The following is a 16251-nucleotide window of genomic DNA, read 5'->3' as shown; positions in this document are numbered from 1 at the left end:
GCTTTCTAGGTTGAGGTTTTGTGTGGGATTGTTTGTTGTTTCCTGTCGTGGGGTTTTGGGGTAGTTTTGTTTTTCTTGTGTATTTTCTGGAAGGACGTTTTTCCTGGACTGTGTCCCGACCCTGTTGAGGTGGACTTTATGGTCTGTTTGTTTTCCTTGTTTCATGCCTGGGTATGGTATTTTTGGACTCAAGAAATAAAATGTTCTACTATGCATATTTGGTCTCCTGCGCCTGACTTCACCCCATCACTACTAGTGAGTTCTGACAGTTCTACCACTCAGCTCTCACTGTTTTTCAGTCTGGCCTCTGTATCTAAATCTAAATCGACAGTTAAATTATAGCAAAACATGCATACATTTTCCCTAAAAATAAATCACATTGGATACAATAATTAATATTGGCTACAGTAATTCATAATAATTCATATGCCAAATACGGATGCTTATATTTGTCCTGTTTACAAAAGTGTGTTACCTGTACAAGTGTGAAATGGAAATACAGTCGCAAGTTTACAAACACTTACGTTTTTCAACCACTCCACAAATTTCTTGTTAACAAACTATAGTTTTGGCAAGTCGGTTAGGACACCTACTTTGTGCATGACACAAGTAATTTTTCAAACAATTGTTAACAGACAGATTTTTTCACTTATAACTCACTCTATCACAATTCCAGTGGGTCAGAAGTTTACATACACTAAGTTGACTGTGCCTTTAAACAAATTCCAGAAAATGATGTCATGGCTTTAGAAGCTTCTGATGGGCTAATTGACATCATTTGAGACAATTGGAGGTGTACCTGTGGATACATTTCAAGGCCTACCTTCAAACTCAGTGCCTCATGGGAAAATCTAAAGAAATCAGCCAAGACCTCAGAAAATAAATTGTAGACCTCCACAAGTCTGTTTCATCATTGGGAGCAATTTCCAAATGCCTGAAGGTACCACGTTCATCTGTACAAAAAATTGTACACAAGTATAAACACCATGGGACCACGCAACCGGCATACTGCTCAGGAAGGAGACGCATTCTGTCTCCTAGAGATGAACGTACTTTGGTGTGAAAAGTGCAAATCAATCCCAGAACAACAGCAAAGGACCTTGTGAAGATGCTAGAGGAAACAGGTACAAAAGTATCTATATCCACAGTAAAACAAGTCCTATATCGTCTTAACCTTAAAGGCCGCTCAGCAAGGAAGAAGCCACTGCTCCAAAACCGCAATAAAAAAGCCAGACTACGGTTTGCAACTTCACATGGGGACAAAGATCATACTTTTTGGAGAATTGTCCTCTGGTCTGATGAAACAAAAATAGAACTGTTTGGCCATAATGACCATTGTTATGTTTGGAGGAAAAAGGAGGATGCTTGCAAGCCGAAGAACACCATCCCAACCGTGAAGCACGGGGGTGGCAGCATCATGTTGTGGGGGTGCTTTGCTGCAGGAGGGACTGGTGCACGTCACAAAATAGATGGCATCATGAGGAAGGGAAATCATGTGGATATATTGAAGCAGAATCTCAAGACAGCAGTCAGGAAGTTAGGTCGCAAATGGGTCTCCCAAATGAACAATGACCCCAAGCATGCTTCCAAAGTTGTGGCAAAATGACTTAAGGACAACAAAGTCAAGGTATTGGAGTGGCCATCACAAAGCCCTGACCTCAATCCTATAGAAAATGTGTGAGCAGAGCTGAAAAAGCATGTGCAAGCAAGGAGTCCTACGAACCTGACTCAGTTATACCAACTCAGGTTTGTTTTATTACCTTTTTTTAACCCGGTAGGCAAGTTGAGAACAAGTTCTCATTTACAATTGCGACCTTGCCAAGATAAAGCAAGCAGTTTGACACATACAACAACACAGAGTTACACATGGAGTAAAACAAACATACAGTCAATAATATAGTAGAAAAGTAAGTCTATATACAAAGTGAGCAAATGAAGTGAGATAAGGGAGTTAAAGGCAAAAAAGACCATGGTGGCGAAGTAAATACAATATAGCAAGTAAAACACTGGAATGGTAGATTTGCAGTGGAAGAAAGTGCAAAGAAGAAATAGAAATAATGGGGTGCAAAGGAGCAAAATAAATAAATAAATACAGTAGGGGAAGAGGTAGTTGTTTGGGCTAAATTATAGATGGGCTATGTACAGGTGCAGTAATCTGTGAGCTGCTCTGACAGCTGGTGCTTAAAGATAGTGAGGGAGATAAGTGTTTCTAGTTTTAGAGATTTTTGTAGTTCGTTCCAGTCATTGGCAGCAGAGAACTGGAAGGAGTGGCGGCCGACGGAGGAATTGGCTTTGGGGGTGACCAGAGAGATATACCTGCTGGAGCGCGTGCTACAGGTGGGTGCTGCTATGGTGACCAGCGAGCTGAGATAAGGGGGAACTTTACCTAGCAGGGTCTTGTAGATGACCTGGAGCCAGTGGGATTGGCGACGAGTATGAAGCGAGGGCCAGCCAACGAGAGCCTACAGGTCGCAGTGGTGGGTAGTATATGGGGCTTTGGTGACAAAACGGATGGCACTGTGATAGACTGCATCCATTTTATTGAGTAGGGTATTGGAGGCTATTTTGGAAATGACATCGCCGAAGTCGAGGATCGGTAGAATGGTCAGTTTTACGAGGGTATGTTTGGCAGCATGAGTGAAAGATGCTTTGTTGCGAAATAGGAAGCTGATTCTAGATTTAACTTTGGATTGAAGATGTTTGATGTGAGTCTGGAAGGAGAGTTTACAGTCTAACCAGACACCTAGGTATTTGTAGTTGTCCACATATTCTAAGTCAGAACCATCCAGAGTAGTGATGCTGGGCGGGCGGGCAGTTGCGGTCAGCGATCGGTTGAAGAGCATACAATTAGTTTTACTTGCATTTAAGAGCAGTTGGAGGCCACAGAAGGAGAGTTGTATGGCATTGAAGCTCATCTGGAGGGTAGTTAGCACAGTGTCCAAAGAAGGGCCAGAAGTATACAGAATGGTGTCATCTGCGTAGAGGTGGATCAGAGACTCACCAGCAGCAAGAGCAACATCATTGATGTATACAGAGAAAAGAGTCGGCCCAAGAATTGAACCCTGTGGCACCCCCATAGAGACTGCCAGAGGCCCGGACAACAGGCCCTCCGATTTGACACACTGAACTCTATCAGAGACGTAGTTGGTGAACCAGGCGAGGCAATCCTTAGAAAAACCAAGGCTATTGAGTCTGCCGATGAGGATGTGGTGATTGACAGAGTCAAAAGCCTTGGCCAGGTCAATGAATACGGCTGCACAGTATTGTTTCTTATCGATGGCGGTTAAGATATCGTTTAGGACCTTGAGCGTGGCTGAGGTGCACCCATGACCAGCTCTGAAACCAAATTGCATAGCGGAGAAGGTGCGGTGGGATTCGAAAAGGTCGGTAATCTGTTTGTTGACTTGGCTTTCGAAGACTTTAGAGAGGCAGGGTAGGATAGATATAGGTCTTTAGCAGTTTGGGTCAAGAGTGTCCCCCCCTTTGAAGAGGGGGATGACCGCAGCTGCTTTCCAATCTTTGGGAATCTCAGATGACACAAAAGAGAGGTTGAACAGGCTAGTAATAGGGGTTGCAACAATTTCGGCAGATAATTTTAGAAAGAAAGGTCCAGATTGTCTAGCCCGGCTGATTTGTAGGGGTCCAGATTTTGCAGCTCTTTCAGAACATCAGCTGACTGGATTTGGGAGAAGGAGAAAGGTTGGAAGGCTTGGGCGAGTTGCTGTGGGGGGTGCAGTGCTGTTGACTGCGGTAGGGGTAGCCAGGTGGAAAGCATGGCCAGCCGTAGAAAAATGCTTATTGAAAATCTTAGTTATAGTGGATTTATCGGTGGTGACAGAGTTTCCTATCCTCAGTGCAGTGGGCAGCTGGGAGGAGGTGCTCTTATTCTCCAAGGACTTTACAGTGTCCCAGAACTTTTTTGAGTTTGTGTTGCAGGAAGCAAATTTCTGCTTGAAAAATCTAGCTTTGGCTTTTCTAACTGCCTGTGTATATTGGTTTCTAACTTCCCTGAAAATTTGCATATCACGGGGGCTGTTCGATGCTAATGCAGAACGCCACAGGATGTTTTTGTGTTGGTTAAGGGCAGTCAGGTCTGGAGAGAACCAAGGGCTATATTTGTTCCTGGTTTTACATTTCTTGAATGAGGCATGCTTATTTAAGATGGTGAGGAAGGCATTTAAAAAAAATAACCAGGCGTCCTCTACTGAAGGGATGAGGTCAATATCCTTCCAGGATAACCTGGCCAGGTCGATTAGAAAGGCCTGCTCGCTGAAGTGTTTCAGGGAGCGTTTGACAGTGATGAGTGGAGGTCGTTTGACCGCTGACCCATTACGGATGCAGGCAATGAGGCAATGATCGATGAGATCTTGGTCGAAAACAGCAGAGGTGTATTTAGAGGGCAAGTTGGTTAGGATGATATCTATGAGTTTGCCCGTGTTTACAGCTATGGGGTGGTACCTCTTTTCCTCTTTTCCTCTTTAAGGAATACCTAGGATAGGATAAAGTAATCCTTCTAACCCCCCCCCCCCCCTTAAAATATTTAGATGCACTATTGTAAAGTGGTTGTTCCACTGGATATCATAAGGTGAATGCACCAATTTGTAAGTCGCTCTGGATAAGAGCGTCTGCTAAATGACTTAAATGTAATGTAAATGTACCTGGTAGGTTCATTGATCATTTGTGTGAGATTGAGGGTATCACGCTTAGATTGTAGGATGGCTGGGGTGTTAAGCATGTCCCAGTTTAGGTCACCTAGCAGCATGAGCTCTGAAGATAGATGGGGGGCAATCCGTTCACATATGGTGTCCAGAGCACAGCTGGGGGCAGAGGGTGGTCTATAGCAGGCGGCAACGGTGAGAGACTTATTTTTAGAGAGGTGGATTTTTAAAAGAAGAAGTTCAAATTGTTTGGGTACAGACCTGGATAGTAGGACAGAACTCTGCAGGCTATCTCTGCAGTAGATTGCAACACCGGCCCCTTTGGCTGTTCTATCTTGTCTGAAAATGTTGTAGTTAGGTATGGAGATTTCAGAGTTTTTGGTGGTCTTCCTAAGCCAGGATTCAGACATGGCTAGGACATCCGGGTTGGCAGAGTGTGCTAAAGCAGTGAATAAAACAATCTTAGGGAGGAGTCTTCTAATGTTACCATGCATGAAACCAAGGCTATTACGGTTACAGAAGTCATCAAGAGCGCCTGGGGAATAGGAGTAGATCTAGGCACTGCAGGGCCTGGATTCACCTCTACATCGCCAGAGGAGGAGTAGGATAAGGGTACGGCTAAAAGCTATGAGTATTGGTTGTCTAGGACGTCCGGAACAGAGAGTAAAAGGAGCAGGTTTCTGGGGTTGCTAAAATAGCTTCAAGGTATAATGTACAGACAAAGGTATGGTAGGATGTGAATACAGTGGAGGTAAACGTAGGCATTGAGTGATGATGAGAGAGATATTGTCTCTAGAAACATCATTGAAACCAGGTGATGTCATCGCATGTGTGGGTGGTGGAACTGAGAAGTTGGATGAGGTATAATGAGCAGGGCTAGAGGCTCTACAGTGAAATAAGCCAATAAACACTAACCAGAACAGCAATGGACAAGGCATATTGACATTAAGGAGACGCATGCTTAGCCAAGTGATCAAAGGGGTCCAGTGAGTAGTGAGGTTGGTTGCGGTCACGGCGATTCAGACAGCTAGCCGGGCCATGGGCAGCAAGTTGGCAGAAGATGGTCTGCTACTAGCCACCTCGTGCGTTTCCGTCGGTAGACCAGTGGGGCTCCGTGTGGTAGAGGGGACCAATCCAACTGGCAAAATAGTTATAGTTATAGTGGCCCAAGAAAATTGGCCGATAGACCCATTCAGATAGCAGCCGATAAGACAGCTAACGATTAGCTGGCAGATGATGGGCGTTCAGGTTACGTCGCGACAGAGGGGCCAGTTGGATAACTCCCTCGGGCAGATAATGTTGGTAGTCTAGTCGTGAAGGCCCGATAGGGCTCCGCATCGGCAGTAAAACGGGTCCGGATAGGTGATTGTAGCCCAGGAGTGGCTGATGGCTCCGGAATAATTGATGTTAGCTCCGGGACCAACGTTTGCCAATAGTCACTCGGAAAGCAGCTAGCTAGCTGCAAGATCCAGGTGTAAATGTCCAGAGCTTGCGGTAGAAATACGGGGATATGGAGAGAAAATAGGTCCGGTATGCTCTGGTCTGAGTCGCATTGTACAAAACTGGGGATAGCTTTTCGAGCTAAGGGATAGCTGATGACCGCCAACCGTGGTTAGCTGAATTCTAACGTTAGCTAGTGAACTGGCTAACGTCTGGCTAGCTTCTGTTGTGGATTTCAGATTTGAGGTAAATAATACTTTTTTTTTTAATTGGTGAGGCGGGTTGCAGGAGAGCATTTTGAAGTTGAGTTTTCAGAAGAAAAAAAAAAAATATATATATATATATAAAAAGATATGCGAAGAAAAGATGTAAATATATACACTGCTCAAAAAAATAAAGGGAACACTTAAACAACACAATGTAACTCCAAGTTAATCACACTTCTGTGAAATCAAACTGTCCACTTAGGAAGCAACACTGATTGACAATACATTTCACATGCTGTTGTGCAAATGGAATAGACAACAGGTGGAAATTATAGGCAATTAGCAAGACACCCCCAATAAAGGAGTGGTTCAGCAGGTGGGGACCACAGACTACTTCTCAGTTCCTATGCTTCCTGGCTGATGTTTTGGTCACTTTTGAATGCTGGCGGTGCTTTCACTCTAGTGGTAGCATGAGACGGAGTCTACAACTCACACAAGTGGCTCAGGTAGTGCAGCTCATCCAGGATGGCACATCATTGGGAGCTGTGGCAAGAAGGTTTGCTGTGTCTGTCAGCGTAGTGTCCAGAGCATGGAGGCGCTACCAGGAGACAGGCCAGTACATCAGGAGACGTGGAGGAGGCTGTAGAAGGGCAACAACCCAGCAGCAGGACCGCTACCTCCGCCTTTGTGCAAGGAGGAGCAGGAGGAGCACTGCCAGAGCCCTGCAAAATAACCTCCAGCAGGACACAAATGTGCATGTGTCTGCTCAAACGGTCAGAAACAGACTCCATGAGGGTGGTATGAGGGCCCGGCGTCCACAGGTGGGGGTTGTGCTTACAGCCCAACACCGTGCAGGACGTTTGGCATTTGCCAGAGAACACCAAGATTGGCAAATTCGCCACTGGCACCCTGTGCTCTTCACAGATGAAAGCAGGTTCACACTGAGCATGTGACAGACGTGACCGAGTCTGGAGACGCCGTGGAGAACGTTCTGCTGCCTGCAACATCCTCCAGCATGACCGGTTTGGCGGTGGGTCAGTCATGGTGTGGGGTGGCATTTCTTTGGGGGGCCGCACAGCCCTCCATGTGCTCGCCAGAGGTAGCCTGACTGCCATTAGGTACCGAGATGAGATCTTCAGACCCCTTGTGAGACCATATGCTGGTGCGGTTGGCCCTGGGTTCCTCCTATTGCAAGACAATGCTAGACCTCATGTGGCTGGAGTGTGTCAGCAGTTCCTGCAAGAGGAAGGCATTGATGCTATGGACTGGCCCGCCCGTTCCCCAGACCTGAATCCAATCGAGCACATCTGGGACATCATGTCTCGCTCCATCCACCAACGCCACGTTGCACCACAGACTGCCCAGGAGTTGGCGGATGCTTTAGTCCAGGTCTGGGAGGAGATCCCTCAGGAGACCATCCGCCACCTCATCAGGAGCATGCCCAGGCGTTGTAGGGAGGTCATACAGGCACGTGGAGGCCACACACACTACTGAGCCTCATTTTGACTTGTTTTAAGGACATTACATCAAGGTTGGATCAGCCTGTAGTGTGGTTTTCCACTTTAATTTTGAGTTTGACTCCAAATCCAGACCTCCATGGGTTGATAAATTGGATTTCCATTGATTATTTTTGTGTGATTTTGTTGTCAGCACATTCAACTATGTAAAGAAAAAAGTATTTAATAACATTATTTCTTTCATTCAGATCTAGGATGTGTTGTTTAAGTGTTCCCTTTATTTTTTTGAGCAGTATATTTGATCACCTATCAACCATGATGTAACCACCACTGGGCTTTTAACCCAGTTTAAACCTTACAGAAAGATAACAGGTGGACAAAGGGCTAATGACCGAGTTTAAATCTTACAGAAAAATAACAGGTGGACGAAGGGCTAATGACCTAGTTTAAATCTTACAGAAAGATAACAGGTTGACAAAGGGCTTACGGCCCAGTTGAATCCTTTTATGGGTGTACCAGAAGATTGCTAAATACTCCAAGTTAATGGTTAAGCACAAGGTGATTTTAAAAGAGACTGATGTTTGGAGTATATTGTATTCTGAACTAGCTCCATGCATGTTTTCCCAATGAGAGCTTTTCTAGTTCCACTGGTGTTGCTGATCTGTCATTTGGGAGAAGCTAAGAACATTCCAAGTGAAGATGAATCCTCTCACTTACAGACAGCCCTTCACTTTGACATCAAGTCTGAGCTGAGAGATCTGAGAGACATGATGGTGCTGCAAAGAGCAGAGCTGAGCCACACCATGACTGAACTACGAGACACTAAGACTGAGGTGGAGGGGCTGAAAACAGAGATCTCAGGTGATAGCAGAATACTAAGCCCACTATCAGTTGACTGAGTAATGTTATACTCTGGTTCATTTCCATTGTTGACATGAAAATTATTTAATTTTGTTTTAGTCATGGAGTCCAGGCTGATGAGTTCTGAAAGACAACTTGAGGCAATGAAGACAGAGAATGCAGGTAAAATGTACAGTTAAATATCAGTTTGTTTAGTTGTAACGCTCGTCGTTAGAAGGAGACGTGGACCAAGGCGCACCGTGGTAAGTGTTCATGATACTTTATTCCAAGAAACACTCAAACAAGAATAACCAAAAGCAACAAACCGAAAGCGAACAGTTCCGTCAGGCATAGACAATAAACAGAAAATAACCTCCCACAAACACAGGTGGAAAACAGGCTGCCTAAGTATGATTCACAATCAGAGACAACGATAGACAGCTGCCTGTGATTGGGAACCACACTCACCCAAAAACAAAGAAACAAAAAACATTGACTTTCCCACCCGAGTCACACCCTGACCTAACCAAACATAGAGAATAATAAGGATCTCTACGGTCAGGGCGTGACATTGGTCATCAAATTAACTATTGTTAATGTAGCCATAGAAACCAGGCAGAATATACGTACCTAATTATCTTGTCATTATGATTGCTATTGATAAAGACACTAATTTCGTGTTCTCCGGGGTATTTTCCTGTAAATGTTTGTGTAGTTTTTGTAACTCCAGCCGTACTGAGCAGGGTAACATCCACTGAGAGGGAGGTTGAGAAACTGCAGAGGGAGAATGCAGGTAAAACATAAATGGAATTATGGTACTTTTAAATAACATGTAATGTAATTTGGGAATAATTCCTTCCCCTTCCATTTCTGAGTCTGAAAAAGGTAAAATGTTAATCATTGTCATCATCAAATCATTCTCTTTATTCTCCTGCACTCACAGAGAGACCCAAGGTGGCATTTTCAACCTCTTTGGGAAAAACTGGACACCTAGGACAATTCAACACTGCCACCACCGTAGTCTACAAGAACATCTTCACAAACACTGGTGGCCACTACAACCAAGCTACAGGTACTGTACTGTCTTCATCAACATCAGTCAACGGTTAGTGTAGACTATAGCCTACCTAGTCAAATACAAGTGCATCAGAGGTTTTTTAAAAAGCAGCACAACTAGTAAAAACTGCTTGATGTTGGTGGCAGGTTGCGTTTGATGCCCCATGATTTTGTTTAGTGCAATCAAGATCATACATTTATGTCAATGTGCTACAGGTACGGTCATGTACTGTGCAGCACAAGTCTTGATGATCTCTATGATTTCCCTCACATCCAGGTATCTTCACAGCACCTGTGAGAGGGGTCTACCACTTCAGCTTCACAATCGGTGATTTTCTCCAGTCAACTGTTATGGGCCTATCCCTGTTCAAGAATGAACAACAAATAATTCATTCAGGGGAAGTAGGTGACCATCAGCAGTTTAGGTATGCATCCAATGCAGTCATACTACAGCTGGAAGTGGGAGATGTCATTTTTATGCAACTCCCTGCAAACTACAGGATTTATGATGATTCAAATCACCGTAACACTTTTAATGGCATTCTACTCTTCCCTGTTTGAGAAAGTTTTAAATGTGTTGTGATGATGAACATCAATGAAGTGCTTTTGATCAATGAAGTGCTTTTTGACCAATCTTGTTTCATTTAATTATTGCTGCACAGAGACATTATACACAAGCACCTGCACTCCCACGTGCACACAAACCCACACTTCTGATCCACAACACATGCTGCATTATTCACTTAGACCAGTAGGAGGTAGTAAATGCCTATATTTGGTTGTGTGGTCTTTCAAGTGAGATGGAGACAGACAACACAGACCTCTTATGTGAATGGATTGATGGATGGAAATTATTCAACCTCTCCATGACAACACATGCATTTGCTATGTATGGAGGTCAGTAAGGATATCTTATTGCAAGGTGTACATTTATATACAATGTGCAATATGATATGCAACTTTTCAGGGAAGTTAGGAACAGGGAAGGTAGGGAAGTTAGGGAAGTTAGCAACTTGCCCAAGCCTCCCTCATTTCTCCTTCACCCCTATCCAGATAGCTGATGTTCTGAAAGAGCTACAAAATCTGGACCCCTACAAATCAGCTGGGCTAGACAATCTGGACCCTCTCCTTCTAAAATTATAAAAATGTTAAATTAAAATTACCCCTATTACTAGCCTGTTCAACCTCTCTTTTGTACCGTCTGAGATTGGAAAGCTGCCGCGATCATCACCCTCTTCAAAGGGGGAGACAATCTACACCCAAACTGTTACAGACCTATATCTATCCTACCCTGCCTTTCTAAAGTCTTCGACAGCCAAGTTAACAAACAGATCACCGACCATTTCGAATCCCACCGTACCTTCTCCGCTATGCAATCTGGTTTCCGAGCTGGTCATGGGTGCACCTCAGCCACGTTCAAGGTCCTAAACCCTATCATAACCGCATCGATAAAAGACAATACTGTGCAGCCGTCTTCATCGACCTGGCCAGGCTTTCGACTCTGTCAATCACTGCATTCTTATCGGCAGACTCAACAGCCTTGCTTTCTCAAATGACTGCCTCGCCTGATTCACCAACTAGTTCTCAAATAGAGTTCAGTGTGTCAAATCGGAGGGCCTGTTGTCCGGACCTCTGGCAGTCTCTATGGGGGTGCCACAGGGTTCAATTCTCGGGCCGACTCTTTTCTCTGTATATATCAATGATGTCGCTCTTGCTGCTGGTGATTCTCTGATCCACCTCTATGCAGATGACACCATTCTGTATTCATCTGGCCCCTCTTTGGACACTGTTAACAATCCTTCAGACGATCTTCAATGCCATACAACACTCCTCCCGTGGCCTCCAACTGCTCTTAAATGCAAGTAAAACTAAACGCATGCTCTTCAACCGATCGCTTGAAGAGCACGCACCCGCCCGCACATCTAGCATCACTACTCTGGACAGTTCTGACTTAGAATATGTGAACAACTACAAATACCTAGGTGTCCGGTTAGACTGTAAACTCTCCTTACAGACTCACATTAAGCATCTCCAAACCAAAATTAAATCTAGAATTGACTTCCTATTTTGCAACAAAGCATCCTCCACTCATGCTGCCAAACATACCCTCGTAAAACTGACTATCCTACCGATCCTTGACTTCGTCAATGTCATTTACAAAATAGCCTCCAACACTCTACTCAGCAAATTGGATGTAGTCTATCACAGTGCCATCCGTTTTGTCACCAAAGCCCCATATACTACCCACCACTGCGACCTGTACGCTCTCGTTGGCTGGCCCTCGCTTCTTATTCGTCACCAAACCCACTGGCTCCAGGTCATCTATCAGTCTTTGCTAGGTAAAGCCCCGCCTTATCTCAGCTCACTGGTCACCATAGCAGCACACACCCGTAGCACGCGCTCCAGCAGGTATATTTCACTGGTCATCCCCAAAGCCAACTCCTCTTTGGCTGCCTTTCCTTCCAGTTCTCTGCTGCCAATGATTGGAACAAATTGCAAAAATCACTGAAGCTGGAGTCTTATATCTCCCTCACTAACTTTAAGCATCAGCTGTCAGAGCAGCTTACCGATCATTGCACCTGTACACAGCCCATCTGTAAATAGCCCACCCAACTACCTCATCCCCATATTGTTATTTATTTTTTGTTTCTTTGCACCTCAGTATCTCTACTTGCACATTCATCTTTTGCACATCTATCACTCCAGTGTTCAATTGCTAAATTGTAATTATTTTGCCTCTATGGACTATTTTGTGCTTTACCTCCCTAATCTTACTACATTTGCACACACTGTATATAGATTTTTCTATTGTGTTATTGACTGTACATTTGTTTATCCCATGTGTAACTCTGTGTTGTTTGTGTTGCACTGGTTTGCTTTATCTTGGCCAGGTCGCAGTGGTAAATGAGAACTTGTTCTCAACTAGCCTGCCCACCTGGTTAGATAAAGGTGAAATTAAAAAATATAAAATTAGTTATGATATAGCCTCTCACAACAAAATAACATCACTCAGTTTCACAGTTTCACTTGCACACTAAAACCACAATTTCAAAATGTTTAGGCTTATACCTTATTCTATATTTTCCTATGTCCAAACTAGAAGTCTACAAACAAATTAAAGACATACATTTTTTGCATCCAAACCAGATCTATTTTTAGATAATAATTACATTTTTTTTATTTGTATCTTAACATGAATATATCTGACTTTAAAGTTTAAAAATATAATTTTGAAGGATTCCAGCCTGCAGTTGCATCAAACAGACACCAGATGTGCGCAAGTGAGCAGCTCCTAAATCCCGCCCCTAACCCCTCCCCTCCCACCTGGCCCTCCCATTTCCTGTCAGAACCCGCCCATGCTGCTAGTCCCCCTCTCCCTGGCCTCACCCAGCCATCTGCCAGTGAGTCAGACATTTCCTGCTTCCAAGCTGCCTCCATTTTATTCCTGCCTTTCTCTAGAAAACAGAGACAAGAGGCCATTCAGTGACTCAGCCCCAACCCCTTATTTTCCTTTGTGCAGTCATCCCTAGTAATCAGCACCATAGTACCCTGTAAACATGACAACCTCCAACTGAAAAAGACAAAAACCCCCACCGACCCCCAAATACGCCAAGCCCCCGCATGCACTTTGTTATTGTGAGGGGTTTTAAAGTTTAAAGGGACAGGGCGGCACAGATTTAGAGATGAACAGGTTAAACTTAGAGTATGAACAATAAGCATTCACATCTGCTGTCTCACACAAGCATTCATAGTCCCTCACACACAGTGGATAAGAATAACAACTTCTGTTCAATATCTCCATTATATTACTGAAGTAAAAAAAGGCATCTGTGCTGTTTTACATTTGTTTAACTCTTGTCTAATTGTTCATAGTTAAAATTCTACAGAGTATAATTTGATGTGAGGGGCAGCCCTGCAGTTCTTCTTTGTGGCCAATAGAGAACACTCTTGAGTCATGCTTGGCTGCTGTGGGAACAATGGAGGGAGCACACGTGGTGTCCCTCTACTCAGAGAGAGATCTAACCACATGAGAGGAGAGCAGTGGTAGGATTCAGAGAGAGAGAGGAGAAGACCCTTAAGAGTTATCTCTGTATGTGTAGTCAGAGAACATGTGGAGATGAGGTTAAACATAGCAGCATTGCAAAAAACATTCATTTGGTCATAAAATGCAAGTCAGTCCAGGACAACTCCCCCTCACTCCGTCGCTCCCTCCCTCCCTCCCTCTCCTCCCTCTCCACCCTTGGCTCACTGTCCTGGCTCACTGCTTCAGGCCTTTTAAGGAAAGAACCAAGGACGGAGGGAATCAAGGGAGGAGCAAGGGAGGAGGGATCGGTCTAACGTTGTCTGAATGTGGAATGTGTGAGTGTTCAGCATATGAGTTATTGTGTGACTGTTTTATCTCATAGCACAGCTGTGTTGTGCGTACAAGTGTGTTTGTCTGTGTGCGCATATGTGTATGTGTGTCCATGCATGTTTGTTTGTTTGTGTGTTAAATGTTTTTTTTACTTTGTGAAACTCAGTTACAGTGATTATGTCGACTAAACTAGAATAGAAGACTAATCCTGGTTAGGGACTAGTCCTGGTCAGAGGCAGATTTACACTAACACATAGAGAATCAGACAAAGGATTCTCACATTCTTGATCCATTGGATTCATTAGCAGAAGTTTTATCATAGACCTTGTGTCTATCCTTCTGTCTGAGATCTGAGCCAGTCACACAGAGGCCCATTCAGTGAGTGCATCTAGGAGCAGAGAGCAGAGGATCAGCTTAGTGGTCATCACGAGGACCATCATGGGTCTCGTCTGCCCCTAGCATGACTGAATATAACCTCTCTGTTTCTCTCTGGTCGGTGTCAGTTCCAGAAGAATGCAGTAGGGGGTAATGTTGAACCATAAATGACAGAGTCTACCGCTGAGAGAGTGGCCATTTTACCACCCCCATACCAAACCCATTTTATGACTTATGATTTACTACAGTTTGTTTTTAAGCATCTACACATGCAAGTATCTACTACATCTATAAAGGAATTAATGCACATACTCACACAAACGCTCTCTCTCGCTCTCTCAATTCAATTTAAGTGCTTTATTGGCATGGGAAACATATGTTAACATTGCCAAAGCAAGTGAAGTAGAAATGAAACAAAAGTGAAATACAATAAAATAACCAGAAAACATTACACTCACAAAAGTTCCAAAATAATAAAGACATTTCAAATGTCATATAAATGTCAATTACAAAAGGGAAAATAAATAAATATAAATATGGGTTGTATTTACAATGGTGTTTGTTCTTCACCGGTTGCCCTTTTTTTGTGGCAACAGGTCACAAACAGGTCTCACACACACACACACACACACACACACACACACACACACACACACACACACACACACACACACACACACACACACACACACACACACACACACACACGCACAAACACACAGAGATTGCGGTCAGGCGAGGAGGGGGGATGGGAAGATTTAAAGGGCCGGCCCTGCTCTTTGACTCAGAGTGGGGAGAGCAACTCTGGATCAATGAAATCTCCCATCTGTCTCTCCTCTCCCTGTGTGAGCTCTCTCCACTTCCTTCCATTGCAGGGCAAAGACATTTGCACCACAGTTAGCCCTCTCATTTTTTTATTTTTTTTATTTCACCTTTATTTAACCAGGTAGGCTAGTTGAGAACAAGTTCTCATTTACAACTGCGACATGGCCAAGATAAAGCAAAGCAGTTCAACACATACAACAACACAGAGTTACACAGGGAATAAACAAACAAATCATACTTACTGTATCATCAATCCACAGGCAAATGATGCTCCTGACTTTTTCTGTGCTGAGGATGTCATACCATCACGCAACACGCAACACAAACATAGACATGTTCACAGTGTATGTAACACTGTAACCAAAAATATAATACTTTTTGGCTTAGCTTTCGGTATTTAAACCGACACTGCTTGCACCATTGCAAACACTGCTCACATGTATACACACATGCAAGCCCCTCCATGCACATACAGTACACACACCAAAACACATGGACGCACACACACACACACACACACACACACACACACACACACACACACACACACACACACACACACACACACACACACACACACACACACACACACACATAAATAGACAGTCTCATCCAAGGCCAGGAGGGAGCTGCATCAGTCACATGGTTTCATGAGGGTGCACAGGCCTGAGGTTTTGACCTTGATTCTCATAAAGGATGCTGTCATACACAACAAACATGTGATATATACTAGCCCACAAGAGTTTATTACTATCACAATAATAGTAATAAACTCAGTACAGCCTACAGTGCAACAACACAATTATAAATTGCAGCATACACAGCCACTTGTTTTTAGCCTTCACTATGCTAATATGAAGGACACAGCTCTTTACAGGGTCCTGTAGTCTGAGCAACAGCTGCTCCCTCCATTCAGGGCATTCCAATGCTCTCAGATAATTGAGTGCTCTCTGTGTCTGTCTGTGGACCCATTAAAGAGTCCCAGCTGCAGGTGTCACCCCCGCTCACCAACATGATAAAACCCTGGCCAGCTGCCAGAG

At 44.0% G+C, this 16251-nt stretch overlaps 1 protein-coding gene across 1 annotated transcript; it reads left to right on the top strand.

Annotated features, from left to right (window-relative positions):
* Positions 1–8315: 8315 nt before the first annotated feature.
* Positions 8316–10290, top strand: LOC106568124 (complement C1q-like protein 2). The gene is made up of 5 exons (XM_014138153.2): positions 8316–8622; positions 8722–8784; positions 9317–9394; positions 9545–9673; positions 9935–10290. Exons 1-5 carry the CDS (start codon positions 8373–8375, stop codon positions 10216–10218), a joined length of 804 nt encoding a protein of 267 aa, XP_013993628.2. The 5' UTR covers positions 8316–8372; the 3' UTR covers positions 10219–10290.
* The last annotated feature ends 5961 nt before the right edge of the window (positions 10291–16251 follow it).

Source organism: Salmo salar, chromosome ssa13 (assembly GCF_905237065.1).
Source record: "Salmo salar chromosome ssa13, Ssal_v3.1, whole genome shotgun sequence".
Taxonomy (NCBI): domain Eukaryota; kingdom Metazoa; phylum Chordata; class Actinopteri; order Salmoniformes; family Salmonidae; genus Salmo; species Salmo salar.
This window is presented reverse-complemented; position numbering and strand designations above follow the sequence as displayed.